This window comes from Spea bombifrons, chromosome 7 (genome assembly GCF_027358695.1).
Source record: "Spea bombifrons isolate aSpeBom1 chromosome 7, aSpeBom1.2.pri, whole genome shotgun sequence".
NCBI classification, from domain to species: Eukaryota; Metazoa; Chordata; class Amphibia; order Anura; family Pelobatidae; genus Spea; species Spea bombifrons.
In genome coordinates, this window is record NC_071093.1 from 32,522,520 (window position 1) to 32,547,667 (window position 25,148).

The 25,148-nt window shown below is 42.3% G+C and overlaps 2 protein-coding genes and 2 long non-coding RNA genes across 4 annotated transcripts; 1 reads left to right on the forward strand and 3 right to left on the reverse strand.

Annotated features, from left to right (window-relative positions):
• Nucleotides 1-451: 451 nt before the first annotated feature.
• On the reverse strand, nt 452-1,560 carry LOC128501766 (uncharacterized). Its single transcript, XR_008355057.1, has 2 exons — nt 844-1,560; nt 452-738 (listed from the first exon to the last, which is right to left on the reverse strand). It is a non-coding gene; the product is annotated as an uncharacterized LOC128501766 (long non-coding RNA).
• A 3,472-nt stretch (nt 1,561-5,032) lies between these two features.
• Nucleotides 5,033-16,043, reverse strand: LOC128501592 (COP9 signalosome complex subunit 8-like). The gene is made up of 4 exons (XM_053471135.1): nt 15,924-16,043; nt 15,490-15,560; nt 6,060-6,108; nt 5,033-5,202 (listed from the first exon to the last, which is right to left on the reverse strand). Exons 1-4 carry the CDS (start codon nt 15,999-16,001, stop codon nt 5,041-5,043), a joined length of 360 nt encoding a protein of 119 aa, XP_053327110.1. The 5' UTR covers nt 16,002-16,043; the 3' UTR covers nt 5,033-5,040.
• Nucleotides 12,524-15,091, reverse strand: LOC128501591 (E3 ubiquitin-protein ligase DCST1-like). The gene has a single exon (XM_053471134.1). The coding sequence runs from the start codon at nt 14,792-14,794 to the stop codon at nt 12,602-12,604; it is 2,193 nt and encodes a 730-aa protein (XP_053327109.1). The 5' UTR covers nt 14,795-15,091; the 3' UTR covers nt 12,524-12,601.
• Nucleotides 16,044-16,351: 308 nt separating the features above from the next.
• On the forward strand, nt 16,352-22,021 carry LOC128501784 (uncharacterized). The gene is made up of 2 exons (XR_008355059.1): nt 16,352-16,439; nt 21,718-22,021. It is a non-coding gene; the product is annotated as an uncharacterized LOC128501784 (long non-coding RNA).
• Nucleotides 22,022-25,148: the final 3,127 nt, after the last annotated feature.

The following is a 25,148-nucleotide window of genomic DNA, read 5'->3' on the forward strand; positions in this document are numbered from 1 at the left end:
AGATTTGGAGATGCTCTGACCCAGACGTCTAGCCATCACAATTTGGCCTTTGTCAAAGTCACTTAGATCCTTAAGCCTGTCCATTTTTCCTGCTTCTAACACATCAACTTTGAGGACGTTATGTTCGCTTGCTGCCTAATATATACCACCCACTGACAGGTGCCATGATAATCTTATCAGTGTTATTCCCTTCACCTGTGATAATGTTATGGCTCATTGGTGTATAAGCAAGGGAGGATAAAAACATGTACTATAATAAAAGTAGATCTTAACGTGCATATATAGAAGTTGTTACCTTCGTACATGGATTTTTAAAATTTAGAGAGGCCAATTTTGTAGAAGAAGAAATTGTACAGATAATCAGGGGAGATTAAAAAAAAACATTTTTTAGAGAAGGGACAGAATGAACTAATAGCACATAAAGCTATTGCAGAAGTGGAAAAATGACAAATCATGATTTATTTAATAATCTTTAATACATTTTCAAATATAGACAAAACAAAACAAAGAAAAAACAGACTTAAGACAAAGATATACCAGTTAACAGTCACGGGAATCGCAGCAAGACTGTATGCTGTGTATTTTCTCTATATTCTTTCCCACATCTCTTTCATTTTTGTGACGAGACATTAATCCAGCTAATACCCGTTTCCATATACCATCTTTTCTTGATTATAAGACAAGGGTTTTTTTTTTTTTTTGTTTTTTTTTTAAGAGCAAATGCTCTGAAAAATACCCCTCCTCTTATAATCGAGGACGACTACAAGTCTAAGATCCAGATCCCCTGCAGCGCCGCAGGGGACCTGGATCCTCCTGTCTGGTAACCTCTGCTGCTGCCGGCACTTCCACTGGGGCTTCTATGACCGAGCGCCGGCGAAAGTGCAGGCAGCAGCTGAGGCTGTTTACGCGCATCGCGCAGACCTTCCCCAGCTTCCAGAGAGGAGAATACCCCGCAGATCTGCAAGAAAAATAACGCAATAATATAGACAGAGCTGTTTGGTTGTTATATGTTCAGTTAAATAGAGGTCTGACTATAAGATTGCCAGCAGAGCTGCAAGAGACCTGGATCTGCTGCCAGCATTTCGACCAGGGCTTCTATGACGGAGACCGCAGAACACGAGAATACTAGAAGAGAAATGTTGGGGCTATTTCAGCGTTAATTGTATATGAAAGTAAAATAAATTGAAATTCAGAAGAACTAATTAAAGCATGTTAAGCAAAATGATTAATATGATTGAATGAAATGACGAGTACAAAATCTTTGGGCATTTATCAGTAGTAGGACTACTGAATCATTTAGTTGTAAAACTATGAAATGAATCAAGGCGTAGTATACAACTACGCACCTCGCTAATGTGGACTCCTCTCCTTTCCTGTAGGGGGGGCCCCGTTACATAAGCCCCGTTATACCATGCCCCTGCAGGAAAGCGTAGGGTACCGAATATGTCAGCCCTGCTTAACACTGGGCGCCAGGGAATGGTTTCCTTGGCGACCTGGCGCCCAGAGTTTGTCGAGCCCTATGTTTTTTATTATATTTCAGCACATTTTCCAGTGATTTGGTTCAATATATGGAATTAGTGCTGAAACAACTAATCGATAAAATCGATCATCGATTATGAAAATCGTTGGCAACGAATTTCATCATCGATTAATCGAATTGATTTGAAATGCTCTGAAAAACTCCCCTCCTTATAATAATCCGATCTCAAACAGAGATCGGATTATAACACGGGAATCCAGATCCCCCACAACGCTGCAGGGGACCTAGATTCCCCTCACTGTCGGCCGGTCTCTCACTTCCGTCTCCCCCCCCCTCCCATACATCACTGTGCCTCTCTCCCGGCTCCGTTAGGGACTTTCACTGCAGCTTCATAGAAGCCACAGTGTAAGTGAAGGTGAGTAACGGAGGCTGTCAGCCTGTGAGTGTCTGCATCGCACAGACAGCCTCCGTTACTCACCTTCACTTACACTGTGGCTTCTATCAAGCTGCAGTGAAAGTCACTGACAGTAACGGAGCCGGGTAGAGAGGCAGATCGGTGTATGGGAGGGGGGAGGAGTAAGAGGGGTGTATGGGAGCCACCCTCCCATACACCACTCTGGCTCCTCCCCCTCCCATACGCCACGCTGCCTCTCTACCCGGCTCCCTGGTGTCTTGTGAGCCTCCGTTGCTGACAGGAGGCAGAGTGGAGTATGGGAGGGGAGAGGAGGCAGAGTGGAGTATAGGAGTGGGAGGAGCCAGAGTGGAGTATAGGAGTGGGAGGAGCCAGAGTGGAGTATAGGAGGGGAGGAAAGAGTGGAGTATAGGAGGGGGGAGGAGGCAGAGTGGAGTATAGGAGGGGGGAGGAGGCAGTGTGGAGTATGGGAGGAGCCAGAGTGGTGTATGGGAAAGGGGAGGAGGCAGAGTGGTGTATGGGAGAGGGGAGGAGGCAAAGTGATGTATGGGAGGAGGAGGAGGCAAAGTGATGTATGGGAGGAGGAGGAGCCAGAGTGGAGTATGGGAGGGGGAGGAGCCAGAGTGGTGTATGGGAGGGGGACGAGGGAGAGTGGATTATGGGAGGGGGAGAAGCCAGAGTGGTGTATGGGAGGGGGAGGAGCCAGAGTGGAGTATGGGAGGGGCCAGAGTGGATTATGGGAGGGGAGGAGCCAGAGTGGTGTATGGGAGGGGGAGGAGCCAGAGTGGAGTATGGGAGGAGGCAGGAGGCAAAGTGGTATATGGGAGGGGGAGGAGGCAGAGTGGTGTATGGGAGGGGGATGAGGCAGAGTGGTGTATGGGAGGGGGAGGAGGCAGAGTGGTGTATGGGAGGGGGAGGAGGCAGAGTGGATTATGGGAGGGGAGGAGCCAGAGTGGTGTATGGGAGGGGGAGGAGCCAGAGTGGTGTATGGGAGGGGGAGGAGCCAGAGTGGTGTATGGGTGAGTTATAGTGGTGTATGGGGGGTATTATGAATTTCAGGGCATATAGGGGGTTTAGGGCATATCGATATTAGGCATATCAGGGGGTCATAAAACATCTTGGGGTAAACGGTATATCAGGGGGCTCAGTTGCATATCACTGGCATATATCAGGGGGCATAGTGGAATCTGGCATATAAGAGGTATAAGGCATATATGGGGGCAGAGTGGCAAGCTGGGGGTCTGATGTGCATAACCGGGGGCAGTTTGGTAAATAAAAAAAATTTAAACAAGGCTTTTTTTCTCATAGTTTTTATTAAATATGAAAAATAGTTAACATATGAATTAATATTTACTAATAACTTTGTATTAAAACCTAGTTTGAGAAACACCGTGTTTGGGTTCTTGTAGCTTTTATTATTATGTCAGTAAAATAAGAAGGTGAATAGAGAGAGGCCATTGCAATAAAGAGATGAAAGTGTAAATTGTACGTTTTTTTATTACATTATTTTAAATTAAAAAAAATTGCATTTTTTATCCGATTAATCGAAAAAATAAATCGGCCAACTAATAGATTATTAAAATAATCGTTAGTTGCAGCCCTATATGGAATCCATAAATATTTTTTTTCTTGACAGTAACAATTATCATGCCCGATGCCACATAGGGAGCACACTTACGTGCTACCTTAGTTTTGAGCTGTAAGGGAGATCCGTGGTTTCCATGGCGACCTGCCGCCTAGAGTTTGTCGAGCCCTATGTTTTTTTTTTAATTATATTTCATCAATTATTAATGAAATATAATCAAAACTATATATTCCTCAGGTTTGATAAAGTGTTCTTTGAAAGTCTAGGAAACTCACATTTTAACTGAAACAGTGTAAGCATCCATCACTCAGCCAGTACATGCTGGTGATGTGCAGACCCCATACTGCTGGCAGCATCAATACACAAGGGGGGCAGCCAGCCAGGTTTCAGCATGTACTGGCTGACTTGGCATGATAGCAGTGTGATTGCTAACAGCAATCACAGTCCCATCTTGCCTAGGTTCCTGCATTTACTGGTTGCCTGGGTATAAAAGGAGACACCAAGCCAAAGGCACGCTGCCGTGTTGCATTTAACAGAAAGAGAAATAATATAGGAGAAGTGTGTTCATTAACATTGCTTCACACTGTATTTAACTGGCCACTTCTGGGGTCAACCGCATACCAAACTTACATTGGTTTCTGCAATTTTCTCCAATGGTCTAAACTTTCACACATATAATTATTTTGTTTAATTTTTTTTTTTTAACTCTTTCGATGCTGATGTTCCATTGGAGCACAGCATTGACAGATATGTAGTCCCCACAAGCTTGTGGGGACAAATGTTAACCCCTGCAATGCCACAAATGTGTCATACACAATTGTGGCATTGAAGGGGTTAACGCTGCACTATCACTCTCATGGAGCGATCAGGCAGCAGGGGGGTGTTGGGGCTGGTCTCCACACTCATGTGGAGACCAAAGAACCCTCTCCCCGGTCCCTGAAGCTGCCTCTGGCAGCTGGGAAGAAATTGCTGGTCTATAGACCAGCCATTGCAGGGGGAGTCTCTGATGACTGCTGTAGGCTTCTATACCTACAGGAATCAAAGGGCTTGTGGGGGCTCATTTTTGCTGTTGCTGGTCTGCCTGGGCTTCCAGGCAGACCACCAGCAGCAAAGCCCCCAATACGGGAATTAACCCCTAAATGCAGCGATCGCGGCATTGAAGGGGTTAATGCTGCACTGTCGCTCCCATGGAGCAATCAGGCAGCTGGGGGGTGTTGGGTGAGGTCCCCAGACTTGTGTGGGGACCCAATCAACACACAAACCCCTTCCCTGAAGCTGCCTGTGGCAGCTGAAAACACAAGTGCTGCTTTTCCAGCAACCGCGTTTTCAGCCTACAGGATCACTCCGTGGGAGTGATCTCAGGCTCGGGGGCGGGCTCGGAGTGGCTGTCCTGTCTGCCCAGACTCCTGGGCAGACAGCAGCAGCGCCCCCGTGTGGTGACTAAGCCTCTTACATCCACAATTTTTTCTGGATGTAAGAGGCTGACAAAACCTGGCGCCTGGGATTTGTCGAGCCCTGATGTAAAGGCACAAACCAGGAGTAACCTATACTTTCAATTTTATTTCAGAATTCACTGGACAACAGTGCTATACCTCTTACAGCCTCCATGATTGGTTGAATGTTTTCTAACCACTGGTTGGCAGCAATGGATGAGTAGATTCCGGGGAAGTCTCTCTGCCAGATCCTTTGTCCCACCTCCCAAATCCCAGCCAGCTCTGCATTGGCCTGCAAAAAAAGAAATACAGTGACTTTTACAGACTGCAGCATCTCAAAATATTACCTTCTCTACGATATACCTAAAGAATAAAAAAGTAAAAGCTCTGCTCATATTGAATTTAAAATAGTTTGCTTAAAAAGCCATTTCAAATTGGGCTGTATATAAATTAAATCCCTCTCCTGCAATACTTTTACTAGTGTGGGTGGTCTATTCCTAACGACGGCACTTTTACCTATTGCGTAATACACCCGAAACCCCTCTAGATTGTAAGCTCGTTTGAGCAGGGCCCTCCTCACCTGTTGTCTCCTCCCTGACAGCCGGGGAAGGTCTGCGCAATTGATAACGCTTGGCGTCTCGTGTGCTGTGTAAAGGACGCTCTATGGTTTGTCAGGAACCGCCTGGTGTTGAGGAGGGAGCAGGTCACAGTCTGACCGCCGCATGCTTATCCACAGCATGCTGAGAGAGTGCTCTCTGATGGACAGTCTAGAGGCTGAGGACTATCTCCATCTCCTTCAACCCCCTCACCCACTCCACTTCCCTATTTCCCCAGGCCAATTCCACTAATGTATACAAAAAACGATTGTATTATTTGAGCCTGAGACTAGCTTAGCGCACCGGCATTTTTTCATTTTCCCTGATTCCACCAATGTGCTAGCCACACGTGCCATGTCTGGAATTGTAATTGTACACGGCTTTTACTGTATTCTTGAGCTTTCCGTTAACTGAAGTAGTACTGTACATGTATTGCCCTGCGCTGCAGTACTGCTTATCTTTTTATCTAATAAAAATAAAAAATAGGGCATTCGTTTCTTATAGTAAAGTAAGTATGTTTTGCACAGTAAAGCTATAAGCACACACTACTTACAGATTTGATGGCAGGTGGTATTCTTTTCCAGAGATATCTGGCATTATTCCTGGTAAAACATACAAGCATCAGTTGCCAAACAATCACTCATTTGCTGCAGTAAGAAATATAAAATTAGATTTACAAATCACATCTACTAAACCAGACCTCCTCCGGCTGCCCCCACTAGATACCAGGGAGCCTGAAGCACAGGGGACAAGTCTAGGGGTGCACTGGTAAGTTTATTTATATTGTATTGTGTATTTATTTTTTTGTCAATATTTTTATACCTATTTTAGAGATGTCAGTTTTTCTTATATCAGGGGGGGGCATAAGGCATATCAGGGGGCACAGTGGCATCTCAGTGACATATAGGGGTAAAAGGCATATCAGAGGCATGGTGGCATATCAAGGGTAAAAGTCATATAGGGGGCTATAAGGCATATCGGGGGGGCACAGTGGCATATTGGGGGTATAAGGCATTTATGGGGGCAGAGTAGCATATAGGGGTATAAGGCATTTCTGGGGCAGAGAGGAAAGCTGGGGGTGAGGTGCGCATAACTGGGCAAAAATAGTTTACATGAATATTTACTAGTAAAGCTTTTTTTGGTATTTTTTGGGTTCTTGTTAAAATATAGCTTTAATTATTATGTCAGTAAAATAAGGCAAATTGTGAAATGCCATTGTGATAAAGAGATAAGTGTTAATGGCACATCTTAATGTAAATGATACGTTTTTATTTTAAATAAACGAAAAATTTGCATAGTTTGTTTTACCTGATTAATCGAAAAAATAATCGATTATGAAAATAATAGTCTAGTCTACATGCCTAAATGCATTGAGTTGCTGTCATATGATCGGCTTATGAGCTATTTGTGTTAACATGCAATTGAACAGATGTACCTAATTACGTGGCCAGTGATTGTGCACGTGTGTGTGTGTGTGTGTATATATATATATATATATATATATATATATATATATATATATATATATATATATATATATATATATATATATATATATATCAGGGCTTGACAAGTTTGTTTTGAATCTAGGAGCCAGCAAAAAAAGTTAGGAGCCAGGATTTTTTTTTTAAACTAACAGTTTTATTTTCAACAACAAAAATTAATGTCCCAAGGGAATCCTTCCCACTCTCCTCGAACACACACAAACACATATATTTATTTTTAAATATATATATTTATCTTTTTTTTACGATGTGAAGATCCTCTCCCAGTCACAAAGAACTCTTCTGTGAACCCAGCCCCCTTGAGCGTCAAGTCTTGAAAGAGGTGGGACGAAGAGCCTCACTAAGGCACTGCCACTCAGCAGCACGGTGTGAGGTGGTAAGACCGCTTTAATTTTATTAGGGGCCGGCTTACTTACACCGTGCTGCACGGTGACAAGGGCCAGTCTGGTCTTGCTCACGCGGGCCGCACATTGAAGTCCGGCGGGCTGGACGTTGGACGTCCTTGACCTAGGCGTCAGGACAAAATTCTCAGTCGCCATGGCGACCTAGGATTTGTCGAGCCCAGGGAGTCTTGGGGTGCATTGGTAAGGGGGGGGGGGATATCTAGGGACCAGAATGTCATATCAGGGAAGGGGCAGAAGGAAATTAAAGTAAGGTGTATTATGAATTAAGGGGGGTGCACATGAAAAACCAAAAGCCATTTTAACCCCTTGACTGCTAACGACGGCATGGTGCCGTCGCTAGCAGTCCCAGTCAGGTGCTAACGACGGCACCATGCCGTCACTAGCACTCTCCTACCTTGATGGAGGTCTGTGGACCCCCATCACCACCTATCCCGGCGATCTGCCCCTCATATTGAAGGGCATCACTGGGACCACCCGATCTGGCCGGTGACGTCGCGCGTAATGACGCGATGACGTCACCGCGCAACTTTATTGAAAACTGACAATTGTCCGTTTTCACGGTATGGGGGCATGCTGCTTAGATGCTTGTATCTCAGGCATCTAAGCAGCTACAGACCCCCAACATATACCGTTGGAAAGGTAATCGCTTCACCTTTCCAACGGTATAATGCTTGTAAAAAAATAAAAATATTATGTTAAAAAAATAAAAAAGTACAAAAAAAGTAAAAAAAATGATTTGGGAGTCTCTAAAGGCAGATAAATAAAGATCAAAATTGCCCAGAGACCCCCAAATTAAATTATCTAAACATTAACTAGTTTAGCTTAAAAAAAAAAAAAAAAAAAAGTTTAAGTATTCTAGCTAAATGATCACTGTGGTAGCCAATGTTACCACAGTGATCATGTAGCTATAAAAAGTCACATTCCCTTTTTGATCATGGGGTTAAATTTAGCCAATGGTAGAGAAAGGTAATTTTTTTAAACCCTGATGAACTGCAAATATTATTAAAATCAGCCGTTTAGCCTGTAGTACGTAAGTTAACCATGTCATCCCTGGAGCCCCTTGCAAAACTTATTTTTGCTGTAAAAGTGATTTTATTTCTCCCTTTACGATCATTTCTTTGGGATTGTAAGGGGAAAGAATGGTGTGTGTGTGCTTTTGTGAGTGAATGTACGGATAGTATGGTGTGTGCTTCTGCGAGTGAATGGAGATATGAAAAGCGTGTGAATGGTCAGTAATTAGGGTTGAAGCCTTGATGTGGCATTACTGCTCACGTAAGAAGTTAAATTATGGCACATAAAAGTACATATTTTCAAAAACTACACCCCTCGGCGCATCAAATGAGGGGCTGCGTGTGTTTCTAGTACAAACCTGGAGTGCGCAAGACACAAATGAACATGCCGCTATAGTTAGAAAAAACATATTTTCTAGCCAAAGCGACACATTCCATCATTATTTGTGAACTCAACTTTTGTCCTAGAAATACATGTAACCCCTCATTTGAAGCTCCAAGGGGTGTAGTTTCTTGAAATGTGTACTATATGTACCCTAATTTAACTTCCCAGATGTCTAGAGCACTTTAACTTCAGAAATGGCAGATTGGAGAATCTTGTTAAAAAATTGTCTTAAAACATTTAGGGGTGATGCCTGCATTTAGACAGCTCTAGACAGCTGGGAAGTTAAATTATGGTACATAAAGTATATATTTTCAGAAACTACACCCCTTGACGCATCAAATGAGGGGCTGCATGTGTTTCTAGGACAAACCTGGAGTGCGCAAGACATAAATGAACTTGTTGCTTTTAATTTTATTTTTTTAAAATTTTTATTAGTGTGATATTCACTTATTTGTTGTGCACGTCAGATTTGTGATACAAATACAAATAAGATCTCATTTGCTGCAGCTGGGGGTGTAGTTTCTAAAAATATATAGTTTTGTTGGCATATTTTAACATCCCGGGCAGCTAGAGCTGTTTAATTGTCGCAGCCATGCATTAAATTTAAAGATGTCTTTTTGTGATAGTCTAATAAATTTAACTTTTAGCAATAAAATATTAGAAAAACACAGTCTACTGTTCTCAATTTCTGTTTATTTTAGACCGCTTACCTACTACAAATATTTAGCAACACAGGTTTTGATATTAGAGTTTAGAAAAATAACATTACAAACTAGTTTTTATTGAGTTGGAAGTGAAAAATTAAACTTTTTTTCCCATTTTTGGCTGTATTTTGCAAACCTAATGAGACATACACATATAAAAATGGTATATTTGGAATCTGCTGGGTGTGCTGAAAAAAACAATATTTGGTTTGTATAGTTTGTTCCCAAGAAATTTACTTGAAACGCTTTAAACGTGAGATACACCAAAATGCCGAAAACCAGCTTAGCACCAGGGTGGGAAATGGCTTAGCAGCCAAGGGGTTAAGTTGCTATTTGCATATAACCTATGCTGACTAACTGCATAATAGATACCAAACATGTTAGAATACACGTATTCCTGTTCATTAGATAAGATACTGTTTCACCATTCTGCTTAGTATTTTTTCTTTAAAAATAAATTTTCCCTTTTCTCACCAAACTTTTAGGGTGTGGCCTATAATCGGGCCAATACGCTCTGTGTGTAATATATAGATACACACACATATATATATATATATATTTTTATATATACACACACTTACTCTGCACTACACACAATGGCTCTAGAACTATACCGCTGAAAGGAGAGCTGCCTTGATGCTGCCTCTTTAGCAGGTCTGCTACACTAGAACTGGGCATACACACCTGATCGCAACACAACACACAGATATCCAATACAGCTCCCTGGGCCAGCCAGTGGAGATTAGAGGATTTCCCCGACTGGCCATGATGACCCCGCACAAAATAGTTAAGACAGTGGGGCAGCTACAAAGTACAGTGTCTGAAGATGGGAAACCCGAGAGGTATGCAATGGGGATATTTAACAGTGGCACATAGAAAAATATTAAAAAACAAATATCGGTAGATAGACTAGTTAAATTTACCCAATGTTCCCAACACAAACTATAACTATTTGTAAACAAATTAAACAAGGAGAGGGATACTTGTTTTCGAGATGGAGCTAAAAATATTTTATGTGACTGTGGCCTAGTGATATGTAGGTACATTGTTAAGGCACTTGAAAATATCTGCACAATCTATCTCATAAACCAATTCTCTGGTTTCTGTTGTTTCTATACACACTATTGGCAATTTCTGTTCTGGAACACTATGATACCCTCATTACCGTTCTCAGCTCCTAGAAAAGAAGGACTGTGGGGGAAGAAAGGATCTAGGTAGGGCTGCAACAACTAATCGATAAAATCGATAATAATCGATAATGAAATTCGTTGGCAACGAATTTCATTATCGATTAGTTGAATCGATTATTATCGATTAGAAAATGAGGGTTTTTTCAGAGCAAACGCTCTGAAAAATCCCCCTCATTATATAATCCGTTTAGTCTGACTCACCGTCTCACAGCAGCAGCTCCTACTTACTCCCCCTCCCTGTAATCACTGTGACAACTGGCCCCGCCCCTTCCTTCTCCAGGCCAGAACCACATGGCTGTGTCATCTAACTGTAAGTATATGTATGTGTGTATATATATATATGTGTATGTGTGTGTGTATGTATGTATATATATATATATATGTGTATATATGTATGTAATATATATATATATATATTTGGGCTACTGAAAGTTAGGGGAGGTGGGGGTTAATTTAGGGGCAGTTATGGTTAGTGGGGTGTTTAGGGTTAATTTAGGGGCAGTTATGGTTAATTGGGTGTTTAGGGTTAATTTAGGGGCAGTTATGTTAATAGGGTGTTTAGGATTAATTTAGGAGCAGCTATGGTTAATGGGGTGTTTGGGGTTAATTTGAGGCAGTTGTGGTTAATGGTGTGTTTAGGGTTAATTTAGGGGATGCTGTGGTTGATGGGGTCTTTAGGGTTAATTTAGGGGATGCTGTGGTTAAGGGGGTGTTAAGGGTTAATTTAGGGGCAGTGATGGTTAATGGGGAGTTTAGGGTTAATTTAGGGGAATCTAAATCCTGGGGGCAGTGAAGTTACATATCTGGGGGTATAAGGCATATACAGTATATAAGGCATATGTGGGGAGGGCAGTGTGGCATGTCTGGGGAGGACGGAGTGGTGTATCAGGGTGTATAAGGCATATCTGGGGGTAGAGTGGCATATCTGGGGGTAGAGAAGTGGCATGTCTGGGAGGCAGGGTGGCATGTCTGGGGAGGATGGAGTGGGGTATCAGGGGATATAAGGCGTATCAGGCACAGTGGCAGATGTGGGAGGCAGCGTGGAGTGGCAGATGTGGGAGGCAGCGTGGAGTGGCAGATGTGGGAGGCAGCGTGGCATATGTGGGAGGCATTGTGGAGTGGCAGATGTGTGAGGCAGCATGGCGTGGCATATGTGGGGAGGGCAGGGTGGCATGTCTGGGGAGGATGGAGTGGTGTTTCAGGGGGTATAAGGCGTATCAGGCACAGTGGCATGTGGGGGTAGAGTGGAGTGGCAGATGTGGGAGGTGGCGTGGCAGATGTGGGAGGCAGCGTGGAGTGGCAGATGTGGGAGGCAGCGTGGAGTGGCAGATGTGGGAGGCAGCGTGGAGTGCTGTGGTAGGCAGCGTGGCATATGTGGGGGGGCAGCATGGCATGTCTGGGAGGCAGCGTAGCAAGCCTGGGGCTCAAATGTGCATATATTGGGGGGCTGGTTGGGAAATAAAGACAAGAAATGCATTTTATCAAAGTTTGTATTTAACATCATTTGTTTAGTAAATTATTTTAAATAAATGAAAAATTTACATTCATTTTTTTTATCCGATTAATCGAAAAAATAATCGGCCAACTAATCGATTATTAAAATAATCGTTAGTTGCAGCCCTAGATCTAGGACTGGGACACGTTGCTGGTATGTTTTGCTCTCCTCATATTGTATCTTTGTCTACATTTCTCTCCGAAACTCAGAACAGCAAAAAATCTAATTGCAATACGCTGAGGTGGCAACGTCACCTTTTGTGTAACACTATCACCAGAAACACTAAATAAGATACCAATTATAATTAGTTTTATTTGTTATTGGTTTTTGTATTGCCACCAGGTGACCCCAGAATGTTTATTGCATATAGGTGGTAAACATATGCAGGTGGAATTCCTGGGATCATTCCAATTCATCCTCATCACTCTCGCTGTCAGAGACGGAGTCTTCATGAGGTGTACATGCATAACAGAAGCGCTTCATATCTCTCCAGCACTGCCTGCAGTATACTGTGCCACAGTCTGCTATCTCGCACACATACGAGTCCTTGGTTTCACTAGAACTGCACACAATACAGCGTCTGCGAATGAACGGGCGCATCCAGCTCAAATAACGGTGCAGGGTAGAAGCAAAGCTTTTCAGCCCAAGTCTGTTCGCTCTGGCCCTGCGGATGATCTGTTTCCTTTTTATTTCTGCGTATGCAGCCCGCTTCTTCAGGTGTTCGTTATAAAGGAACAGAACGCGCCGCTTTTCTCTCTTTGGAAAGAAGAAGGCAGCAATCACTCTGCGGAGACGGCCAATATACACCTGGACAAAGCAGAGCGACAGGAGTCCGACCACAGGAAGGCAAGACCACAGATAGCCCTCAACTGACATCCGAATCGGATTTAATAGACACATGGTGTTATTACTCAGGTGCATGGTGGCAGAAGAGCTGTTGAGGTTACCAATCGTACGCCTTAATATCTTGGAAATAAAAGTATCACCTCCAACCAGGACCTCCAGTTTGTGGTGACTGGAGAACACATACGAGATGTGCGAATGTTTCCGGATAATCTGGAATAGGTGATAAAGGATCCAGTCTGTAGTTAAGGCTAAGATGAGGAAGGTGAGCATGGGAACACACTGGAAAAACTCCATCATTGTTGTCTTCATCTCAAGGTCCTGAACCGCTGGATTCCAGGGAAACACAAAGCTCTTGCGCTCTCCCTTCCTCAGGGGTAGAAGGTGTCTCTTATTCCGTTTCCTCCTGCGAGCATCAATCTGCCTGAAGAAGGTTGTTACATAGGCGTTATCAAACCTAATGTTGGTGTTGTACTGGTGGCAATACTTGTAGGCAGAGATAAAGATGAAAACAAATGTGCAGGAAATGACAACACGGACAAAGGACCCAACCTTCCTCATACCTAACTTCTTCTGCTCTAATGTCTCTGTAATCTCCTCTGTGATCTCCTTTTTAGAAATGTTCATGCCAAGAAACATGCTTTGTTCTTGTTTAACGATTGCTATTTTGCTAGCAAAGCCATCGTCCATTCCATTCATAGTCGCATTGACCTTATCATAGATTGTTCCAAAATTGGCTTCCATAGGGATCTTCTTCTTGCACCATGTATTTACAACATTCATGATATTGCACAAAAATTTGAATTGCATAGGAAGGCACAAGAGATGGTTAAGGACAGGTAGGGGAATGGCCTTCATACAATCGTCATGTTTCTTGGCAAACCACTCACGGCATTTCTCAATACCTTTTTCAATAACGAACTCACAGCGCAGCATAGACTTCAGGTTGAACTTCTGCAGAGTGTCAAGAGTCTTGTTTTCCTCTTTTGTCTCCTTTTCTTTCTGTTCCTCAAGCTTTTTATCATAGCCTTCAGAGCTCTGCACCTCAGAATCTGTCTCCTTAAAAACAGATTTTATGCCGCTGGTGTCATTTTTAAGTTCTTTTGCCCCTTTTACCAAGTCTTCAATTATCTTTCTGAAAGGGTTTATAATAACTTTCCAGGACAACTTTGTGTGGTTTATCTGGAGCTCCACCGTGCACCCAATGGATTTTGCAACATCCTCCATGTTATGCTGCAGGTTGCTGACAGGTCCATCAAAAATAGACTGCAGTACATACATCACCAGGTAAGCACGGCCTTCTTTGCCCAAAATATTTGGTGCCATCATGATTGTGGCACAGCGAAAGTGAGAAGATGTACCCCATCCGATGGCAAAGGTTCCTGATATCCCATATAGAAGGTTTATCTTATTTTCTTGATATAGATTCATTGGATGTACCAACAAAAAGTAGATTCCAGTGCCAATCATACCCCCAGCTCCAGCACCAAGGAAGAATTTTGTCATGAAAAATTCATTCGGGTCACTGAAAAGGAATCTAAGACAGAACATGGGCATGGCAAAGGTCAGGAACCGTTTGATAGTGGAATTCGGTCGCTTTCGCTTGAATAAGCGGCGGCTGCTCCTCCTCCTTATAGGTTTGCTTCCACTCTTCTGGGTCATCTCTCTTTCAAATTCGTCTCCTTCAATCTCCTCCTCTTCCACCTCCTTCTCTTCTATCTCCTCCTCTTCCATATTAACGTTTTTCCACATCTTAAATCTATCTATATTCAGATATGGGGGGTCTTGCAGTAGTCACGACTTCACACTCCAAACACTAACTGCAGACTGGAATGGTCTGTGGAAATCACGCTGACTACTGCACAGCTACTGTGACATCACAAAGAGGCCCTCAGTGAACACACAATGGCTCATTAGCATATTTCTGCCAGTAAAATAAGTGGCTGTAGTAACATTAAACAATCTGAACATAAGCTTTATCACCACTGTGGGGAAATCCCTGAATTTATAGGGCATTAACACATATTCACTAATGAATCCGTATGAGCCCTGCCAACGGCCATCTCACAATTTGAATCTATAAAAACCACACAGAAAATGATATCTAAACAATGAATTGTATCTTTGTGAGTTATGTTGTAAAATGAAGAAATTGTGATTTCCAAAAGCATTTTTATATTTTTACTCATTTTCACAATACTCATTTTCACAGATGTGATGAAGCAAGAATCATCATGAAATATATTAATGTCCCCGAATGTAACATGGGTCATCATGTTGTGCTTGCAGAGCAATCAGTAGTTGCAGAAGACAACCAGAACAAAAAAATATATTTAAAATATAAAATGGTTAGAACAGCTGCACAGATGTGTATTATTTAGTACGTTACAGCTGCAGCATAGATGTATCTTTCATATAATATCAGAGAGCTAGGAAGAATAACTTACATGTCATTGTGTAGAAGGTATAGCGCTAGAAGCTGACTGTACACCTGGGGTGTTGCAATACCTCCTGGAGCCTGAACAGACATAATGCAGTTTTAAACCATAATGTAAATATATGTGCACTTGACAGAAAAATAACATCAGCCCAGAATCACCTAGAGAAAATAAAACTACTAATGCCACTAGAGGTAACGCAGTTCCAGACATGATGTCACACTTAAACGTACACAAAAGACGTAGAGCGCTTCACTATGTACTATACAAACGAGAGTATTCTGTAGCTAAATGCATCTAAACACAGCCCATGAAATCAGCAGCGTTACCACCGATTTGCAACCATAGCTCCCGATCTGCCACCCACCGGAGTACAGCTACGGTAGAGAACCGCCGTCCTGCCAGCTCCCTTACGTATAATGAAGGAACACTAAACGCCTCACCTCAAGTTCCTGCTCCTCGCACTGCTCCAACAACCTCTGGAAGGAGACCGGGTTTTCCGCCATCACGGCCACTGGCATTTTCCCCGCAAGCCCACAGGGCCTCCCGTCTCGAACCACTGACACCGGCCTTCCTCTTCCGGGTTCAAACCTGTCAATGTATCCAAAGTCAGAGTTGTTCTAACTACTAGAGACCAAAGTGCAAATACATGCCCGTCTTTCAACGGTAGCCATTTTGTTGGTGTCGCTTCCGTTCTAATGCTTTCAGTGCATGCAAGGAAAGCGTAAGTACCATCGTGTGTGCCGGGGGGTGGTGCTTGCAGACACTGGGGCGCGCAGTGTTTCGCTGCTAGTGCTTCCCCGGTAGACTGCAAATTTTAGACTGCCTTTTAGCTTAATTCTAAACGGGCTAACGTCTCATCAAACGAAAAGTGAGAGGGACGAGAGGCTCTGCAATGTGTATCATCTGCTTACATAAATCATAGGGCCGGGGAATAAATGATTCCAGTAGAAAGGACGGTGAGATGGTTGCTTTGATATACACATCTATCCTATGCAACGGGCAGTTAAACACAAAGTTAGTTCTATTGATACCACATGTACCAATTAACACACGGGGAAGGATGACGATATAACGTTAAATGCTGGACCCAAATAGTGCGATTGTGTATTAGCATTGAAATTGGAACCTGCATTCTGACTAACATTATTCTATGTCATAACTTCAAGTCTAAAACACACATGGGAATACTTTGTCATTTTATTGACATTTTATTTTTCTCGTATATAGTGGTCACTAATATGCCAGCAACGAATACGCGCCATTACTATGTTATCTATGTTTATGTTTTCTTTTATACCTTCATTGAATGTTACGGCTTTCAAGATGTACTCCTGATGTTTCCATTTGGGTTTTTTTAGGACAACTTAAAAACACACACATTCAAGATATATTGTACAGAAAAACCACAAATATTACTGAAACTTTGATAAATGCTGGTGGTAAAATGTGTGCATGGAAATAGTTAAAATACCAGCATTTGAAATACCCTGGAATGCTTAGTTTTTAAACATACATGGTCCGTGGGTTGGGTTTTCGGTGCCACTAAATGCCTCACTACCTCACAGGCATTTGAGTGAAACCATTGAAGCTTACAAGGTGATTGTTGAACTTCTTGTTGTTTTCCTTCAACCTTTTCTGAACCAGTTTTGCTTTGTAGCAGGGCACATTATCATGCTTATCAGGCAGTTTTGTCAGTGTCCATGAAAGGGTGTCCATGGTCTGCAACAATGCTTAGGTAGGTGGTACATGTCAAAGTAACACACACATGAATGGCAGGACCAAAGGTTTCCCAATATTCACTGTCCAAGCAATTTGAGCTACAGGAGCTTGTCTGTTGGATTTGACCATAAGGGTCAGGCTTGGCACCCCACTTGCCTCAATGAACCTTGGCCAGCCATGACCCTGTCACCGGTTCGCTGCTTTCCCTTCCTTGGACCACTTTTGATACTTACTGCTTCTTACCACAGCAGACCAGGAACGCTGCACAAGAGCTTCAGATATGGAGATGCTCTGACCCAGACGTCCAGCCATCACAATTTGGCCTTTGTCAAAGTCGCTTATATCCTTAAGCCTGTCCATTTTTCCTGCTTCTAACACATCAACTTAGAGGACGTTATGTTCGCTTGCTGCCTAATATATTCCACCCACTGACAGGCGCCATGATAATCTTGTTTTCAGTGCTAATCCCTTCACCTGTCAGAAGTGATAATGTTATGGCTCGTTGGTGTATATACAAGAAGGAGGATAGATACATGTACTTTTTATAATAAAAGTAGATCTTAACGTGCATATATAGAAGTCAAGTTGTTACTTTTCTACATGGATTTTGAATATTTAGAGAGGTCAATTTTGTAGAATAAGAAATTGTACAGATAATCAGGGGAGATAAAAAAAAAAAAAAACACAAACATTTTTTAGAGAAGGGACAGAATGAACTAAAAGCACATAAAGCTATTGCAGAAGTGTATAACGACAATGCCCGTGCATCCGGGGAGGAAAGCCCTCCCCAGAAGAAAAATGGCCGCCGCACCGATCATCAAAGATTGCAGCAGCGCCGGCTAAAACAGCTTAGGAAGCGATGGGAATCGCTTCCTAAGCATAAGCTGTGTTGCTGACATGCCTCGATATTGAGACATGTCAGCAACACAACCCCCTACCCCGATAGCCTTGTGATTGCTCCGATAAGCAACCAAAAGTCCACATCAAGGGATCTCCCTTGAACCCGGCTTAAAATCACTCAAGGGAGCCGGAGGTCTGTTAAAGACCTCCGATACTGCTCCCTTGCAATCCGCGCCCACCGCTGTCCGTGCCCTCTGAACCGGAAGAGGAGGAAAAGGAGCTGAAAAGAGGAAAGGTAGGAAAGCATTCAGTGAGAGTGGATTGGTATGTGTGTGGATTAGTGTATGTGTGGATTAGTATATGTGTGGATTGGTGTATGTGTGGATTTGTATATGTGTGGATTGGTAAGTGTGTGAGAGTGATGGGTGTTATGCTGTACCATTTCCAATGTATTTTTCATTATATAATTATGCTCTAAAGTACATCAAAACTCTATACTGTTCCATACAGTTGCAGAGCTGGGAGACAGAGGCCTTGCACCCCCACTGCACGACTCCTGAAAGGTAAATGAACTTCAAAGAGGGAGCGGGTAGATAGTTAGGAGGGGGTAGATAGGGAGAAGGGAGTGAGACGGGGGATAGGGGTAGATAGGGAGAAGGGAGTGAGAAGGGGTAGATAGGGCAATCATACTCCTATCATGCCAAGTCTGCGAGTACATCCTGGAATCTGGCTATGCCTGGGCATGATAGGAATGTGATTGCTGTTAACAATCATATATATATATATATATATATATATATATATATATATATAGATACACCTATTTTGGTGTGTTACTTTAAATAAAAGTGTTAGATTTTTTTTATGGTGTAGGGGGGTCATATTCGGTTTCGGCCAGGTAAATGCTGCATTTTCCGTTTCAGTCCAGAATTCGTTTCGGTGCATCCCTAAGCCAGACAATGAAGTGGTAGGCCTACACCACATCAATGTTTGGCTTAGTATATAGTGATAGGAGTTATGCTGCACTATTGTCAATGTCTGGCACAATTTATAGAGATAGGGATTACACTGTACCACCGTCATTGTCTGCCTTAGTATATAGTGGTAGGTTTTATACTGTACAACCGTCAATGTCTGCCCCAGTATATAATGATAACAGTAATGCTGTACCACCTTCAGTGTCTGCGCCGGTATATAATGGTAGAAGCTATGCAGTGTGTGTGTGTGGGGGGGGTGCCACATACAGGATCCGCCCCAGGTGCCAAATACTCTAGGTACGCCCCTGCTGTTGCTGCAATTCCCATGATGCTCAGCCAGCATCATGGACGTAGTATGTCTGGCTGAGCCACATGAGAATTCATTTCAATGTGTTGGTTATATTTAATATGCATGACTGCTGACAAAAACAAAATGTGTTTTAAGTGGTGATGCAAGCAATTGCACTGTAAAGTGCAATTGCTTGTATCGGTGAGTTCTGCGAGATTAAAAAAAAAGTGTCCCTCTTTCACATTTTTAAATGTTGGGAGGTATGTGTTTATACTGTAAGCTGTGGATGGGCAGAATTGGGAAGACTTTAATTGTTGTTTGTATGTTAAAGAGCCGTGGAATTGCATCCTAGTTTCAAGCGCCACAAACAGGCCAGTGTGCATGGGCAGAGATGGCTGAATAAAAATAAACAATCTCAACTATTTTAAAGTAAATGTACAGGAATCTCAGCTTGGACCATAACACCCAATTCCATAGAGTTGTGTATTTATTACTCAAATCTAAGGTGTTCAGGAGTAACTTTTTTAGTCAGCGATAGTTTCCTTGCTACTGAAGTTTTGTCAGGCTTTTTAGAAGTATTGTGCATGTCAATCTTCTATTGTAATCCCTAATCTTTTGTTCAGGGGTCTTGGAGCAGGCGGATTCTGCTTCTTGCTTTGTAATATCTAAAAAAGCAGGCAGGTGGTGCTGTTTATCCTCTGCTGTTGCTGATCTAGAATTCACTGGCATTAATTCAGCTCACAAATCTATCTATATGTACGTGCAGTATCAATACTCAGTAGCTGAAAAAAATAATGTCCACTGCTCATGTAGCTTTATTTACTTAGTTATATTTTAACTAACAAATGCATTGTAGCAGTAACAATATAGAAACAATACTGTGAATCTTCATACTGCATTAAAAAGCTAGGTTGCAGCACCTAGCAGCGGAAAATTACCTGACCCCTGTATCATAACTCACTAAAAAGAGTACGAAACTGCCTCTAGAAGCAACATCAGCACAATCCGTAGATTAGGCCGAGCAGGTGTACACAGGCTGAAGATCATTATATGCAATGACAAGCGTTAGCTGGGGTGGCCAAGCATGCCGCCGCTGGAAGTCCGATGAATTAATCTGAGTTTGGCGAATGCACAGAGAATGTTATGTGCCAAATGCATTGTGCCTACTGTAAAGTTTGGTGGAGGAGGGTTAGTGGTCTGTGGCTGTTTTTCAAGTTTTAGGCTTTTTAGTTTCCATGAAAGGTAGGGATAATGTTACACCATACAAAAACATTTTAGACAATCGTATGCTTCCAACTAGAGCCCTGTGCGGGATGGCTTTTTTAATCCCACTGATTTTTTGCCCGCTCCCGCAATGTGGGTTTTCCAATCCCGCCCGCTCCCGCCACGTATGTGGCCAATCCTGCCCGCTCCCGCCACATTTGTGGCCAATCCCGTCCACCTCCTTACCTGAACTGCAGATTTCCCGCTCAGTCCCGCAAGGCTGCCTTCCCGCTGCTCCCTCACAGTGTCTCTTCTCTTGCTCCGCCCAGGAACAAGGCAGAGTCACGGGAAGTTGACGTCACATCACGTGACTCCGTTTTGTTCCTGGGTGGAGCAAGAGAGGAGACACTGTAAGGGAGCAACGAGAAGGCAGCCTTGCGGGACTGCGCAGGATTACCGGGATCCGCAGGTACAGTGCCTGACCGCCCGCTCCCGCCTGCAGCACCAGCAAGACCACCCGCGCCCGCAAGTCTTTTGATTAATTTGACTACTGATTGTAAGCCAGGCCTTCTCGTTTCAGCATCAGTGCCTGGCCACACCAATGCTCTTATGGCTGATTGGGCACATATTCCTACAGAGACTCTCCAGAATCTTGTGGAAAGCCTTCCCAGAAGAGTGGGGACTATTAAAGCTGCAAGGGAGGGGGGTAACTCCATATTAATGGCCATGGTTTGGGAATTAAATATCCAACAAGCTCATATAGGTATGATAGCCATGTGTCCACATAATTTTGGTCATATAGTGTGTGTGTATATGTATGTGTATATATATATATATATATATATATATAAAAAACTTCAGTTAACAGCCTCCCATGCATAAGTAAAAAAAGCTAGAAAGGCTCTGTGTTTTATTTTAAAGAAAAAACTTCTGAACATCATGAAGAATGAGGTCACATCCTCTCCTGATTACCCCCCACCCATCCATTGCTAAATATAACACAGGGCGTCTACCCACCACCCTTGCACTGTTGCCGAGCTTCTCGTGGGTTAGAAGCAGAGCGGCAATTCCCTGTCTGCGATTCTGTTCATACTTTCCTAAAGCCCTGCAGATCTAGTAAAAGGAGGGGATTAAGCACAGTAATACAGCGTACAGTTTTGCTGGAGGTGCTGGAGTCTAAGTGAGTTTTTTTTCCTCCCCATGCAGATTCAGCTCCACTGTCTGATCCACAATGAGCAGCAGCTGGCCAGACTCTCTGACTACGTGGCTTTCCTAGAGAACTAGCATACCCTTCCCGCTCATAGATGAAAATAAGGAACAAAAAGAAAAGCAGAACAACGACACATATCATGGTCACAAACCCCATTTCTACTAAGTCAAGACATTACATATACATATTTATATACTGCATTTTTTCTTAAAAAATAGTTACCAAAGCTTAAGTTCTAAAAAAAATTGATTTTTGTAGGGACTGTATGTTGTATCTTATTAAAGTTCATGTTCCTTAGTACTCAAAGGGCATTTGATGTTATAAACACACAAAAGTCTTTTTGGACTTTTTTCAGCCTTGCCAGAATCCTAGAACTCCACTTTATCTTGGATAAGTTCATCTCTACTGCTTAATTGTGGAACGATTGATTTAATAACAACCCTGTAATCTCGATCCTCAGGAGCTTTTAGCAGGACCCACATTTCACTGCTGCCTAATTTAACAAATTAAATCCCCTGCTTCGGAACGTAGAGTGTGTGGCATCACAGGTTGTGATATAAGACTTCCGTAGAAGCACACAGGCACCGTTACCTCATACCGCATAGAAATTGGAGCAGTGCTGCTTTCAGTAGCAATGTGATCCATTAAAACATGTTTAGTGCATTTAGTGTCTCATTCTTATGATTACGTTGACCAAAGTGTAAGATTGGTTTTGGGTTTTTTTTGTGACATTACCTGTTGTAAGGATTGAATAGCCAGCTCTAAAGGCTGGTATTGGACACTGAGCAGATACTCATATAGCCCATCAGATATGTAGCACTTAGAATGCTGCAATACAGCCAGTGCATTTCTATAGTTACATCGTATTACAATACAATTTGCAACCACGATCACTAAAAATCCCAGTTTTTGATGGTTTTGTTAATTGGATTTTCTCCTTTCTACAGTGGTTTGAAGCATACCTTGACTATTTGATATGAGCCAGATAGAGCCATGTTTAATGACGTTTATTCACTACAGATGAGTTGAATATTTCACCTCGCGGTTTGACACATGGAATATAAATAGCCTATCCAGGTCAGCGTCTTGATTGCTTCTGGTGGAACATGATCCCCTTTAGTGAATGAGCACTAATGAATGTCTCCTTTGCTAATATTCAAGTGGGGGGCATTCATTAAACAGTATGTCTGGGCTGATGCTGTGCCATTGGACTTTGGTCATATCATTGTTTGTTGTGGTTCTTGGGCACTCAGTCCATTTTTTTCTTGGACCAGAAAAAATGAGAATACTAGAAGAGACATGTTGGGTTTATTTCAGCATTAATTGTATATGAAAGTAAATAAAATTGACATTCATAAGAACTAATTAAAAGGTGGTGACATTCATAAGAAGTAATTAAAAGGTGTTGTTCTACTTCACATGCATGTTAAGCAAAATGATTACCGGTAATATGATTGAATAAAATGACCAGTACAAAATCTTTGGGCATTTATCAGTAGACTAAGTGTTAAATGAATCCAGGCAAGTGGGACACAATCTTAAGTATGTGCAGTGTTCAACTTGAAATACAGATTTCCATGTACATATGGAACAATATACATACATATATACAAACAGATATACATACATACATCCCAATGCCCCTGCTTACCTCTCCTTCAGCTTGCTGTCTGGTTGCTTGCACAGCGTGCAGGCAGCCTCAGTTTCACGCTCCTAAAGTAGTTTAGAAAGGGCTCTTCCGACCTGGACTGTTGCAGTCTTAGGTATAATTCTTTATTATGGGTGAGGTGGCCTGGACCTTTCTGGCATTTAGATTTCTGTGATGCTATTACTGGGAAATACCATGTTGGACATATGCTTACCTTAGGCCCTAGTGGCTTTCCTTCTACAAAATGAAATGCTTGGGGAATAGTGATTGTGTTAAACTTCAGCATATGGCATGGATGATGATTAACACAAGCTCAGTCCATTTTGTTAGTGCATCAACTGCAGATTATATGAACATTATTGTGACTGATTTTTGGTGTGGGATTTTATAACTCGTTTATACACAAAAAAAACTCCTAGAAAATGGGATGTGGGTTTCAAGAACCATAGGTTCACCAGCTGTTTGAAGACAACACATTAAATTGCACTGAGAACAGCTGGGTCTCACATGTTTCTCAGCCATTGTATAAACTGTAACCGCTTTATTAATTATCTCTGAGCCCTTTACATTTGGAAGAGGATGAAAGCATTCGTTCCCTCTAACGTGCATTAGAAATAACCCCTCAGATATTTTTTTCCAGTTAGTCTTATGATTTTCATATGTTTGTATTATATGGATTTTTATTATTGGGATTAAACCTCTGTATTGTAAACCAAACAAAAATCCTGTGCATCTAGGCATATTCATTGAATGAACAGTGAAAGGTTTGTATTCTATTAGTATTGGAAGGCTAACTAGTTATGCACTCCCTATTAATGTGAATTAAGAGACACGTATTTTTACTTTTCTGGAGAGGGGTTCTACTAGTAGCCAGTAGTATCTTCAGGAATCTTATTGTGGGTGATAGCATGCAGGGGCCTCCACATAGTGTGTCAATAGAGTGCCACTGGGTTCATTAATGTACAAAGCTGAGTGTTAAAATCATTGGAAGATTATTATTGTATGCACCCATGCCTGCGCAGCCACTGAGTGCTTTTGAGAAGGAGCATCATTTCCCATTATAATGGCGGTGTTCAGCAGGTTCATGCATTGTAACCAGGTCCCTAGGGCTTCCTTTGATCTTAGGTTGGTGGGAAGTGAGGATTTGACTACCTCTGACTACTCCTATTTGCTGGTACCACCTGCCTCCCCTTTTTCCATATGAGGACAGCCTCTGAGGAATATAGTTAGCAAGTTTTAAGGTTAGGTTAAATCAGCTAAATTAGGGCATCTTTACTTATGCAAAGGGAAATAAAGTTATTGCGTCCATTACAAAAATATTATATGAGAAACTCAGCAGATGGTGGAGTTATAATGTAGATCATATCAACATTGATTTCGCAATGAGTACTTATAAATCTTTATTTTGATTGATTCCTTGAAGTTTTCTGCAAAAAAATGAATTGTAAACCAATAAATATTGGGTAAAGCTTTCTTATGGTGGTTTTGGAAAACAAATATCAAAGTGTTTGAAGTTCCCTATAATGGCACCATGAGCAACTTTCATATTTTACTGCATCCAAATTATCTAATGTCTTTAAGGGTATAATTTGATATTTTCCTCAGTATTGGAGGTTGGGGTGTTGCTTATGTTGCAATGTTTGTGAGGAACTGATGAATCATTTTGTAGGTTACAGTTGAGTGAATTGGAGTCATACCATAGCCTCCAGTTTGAGGTTTTGAATGATTCTGGAGGAAGGCTACAATGTGTTGGAAAGATTGATTAGCAGCAACCACAGG

Bases quoted from the DNA above. Each gene is read 5' to 3' on its own strand.
- LOC128501591 (XM_053471134.1), bottom strand. From the start codon at position 14,794: ATGTGGAAAAACGTTAATATGGAAGAGGAGGAGATAGAAGAGAAGGAG.
- LOC128501592 (XM_053471135.1), bottom strand. From the start codon at position 16,001: ATGCCAGTGGCCGTGATGGCGGAAAACCCGGTCTCCTTCCAGAGGTTG. The intron at 6,109-15,489 runs GTAAGTTATTCT...ATGTTTTACCAG, and splicing joins TACCTTCTACACAATGACAT to GAATAATGCCAGATATCTCT. The intron at 5,203-6,059 runs GTAAGTAGTGTG...CTTTTTTTGCAG, and splicing joins TACCACCTGCCATCAAATCT to GCCAATGCAGAGCTGGCTGG.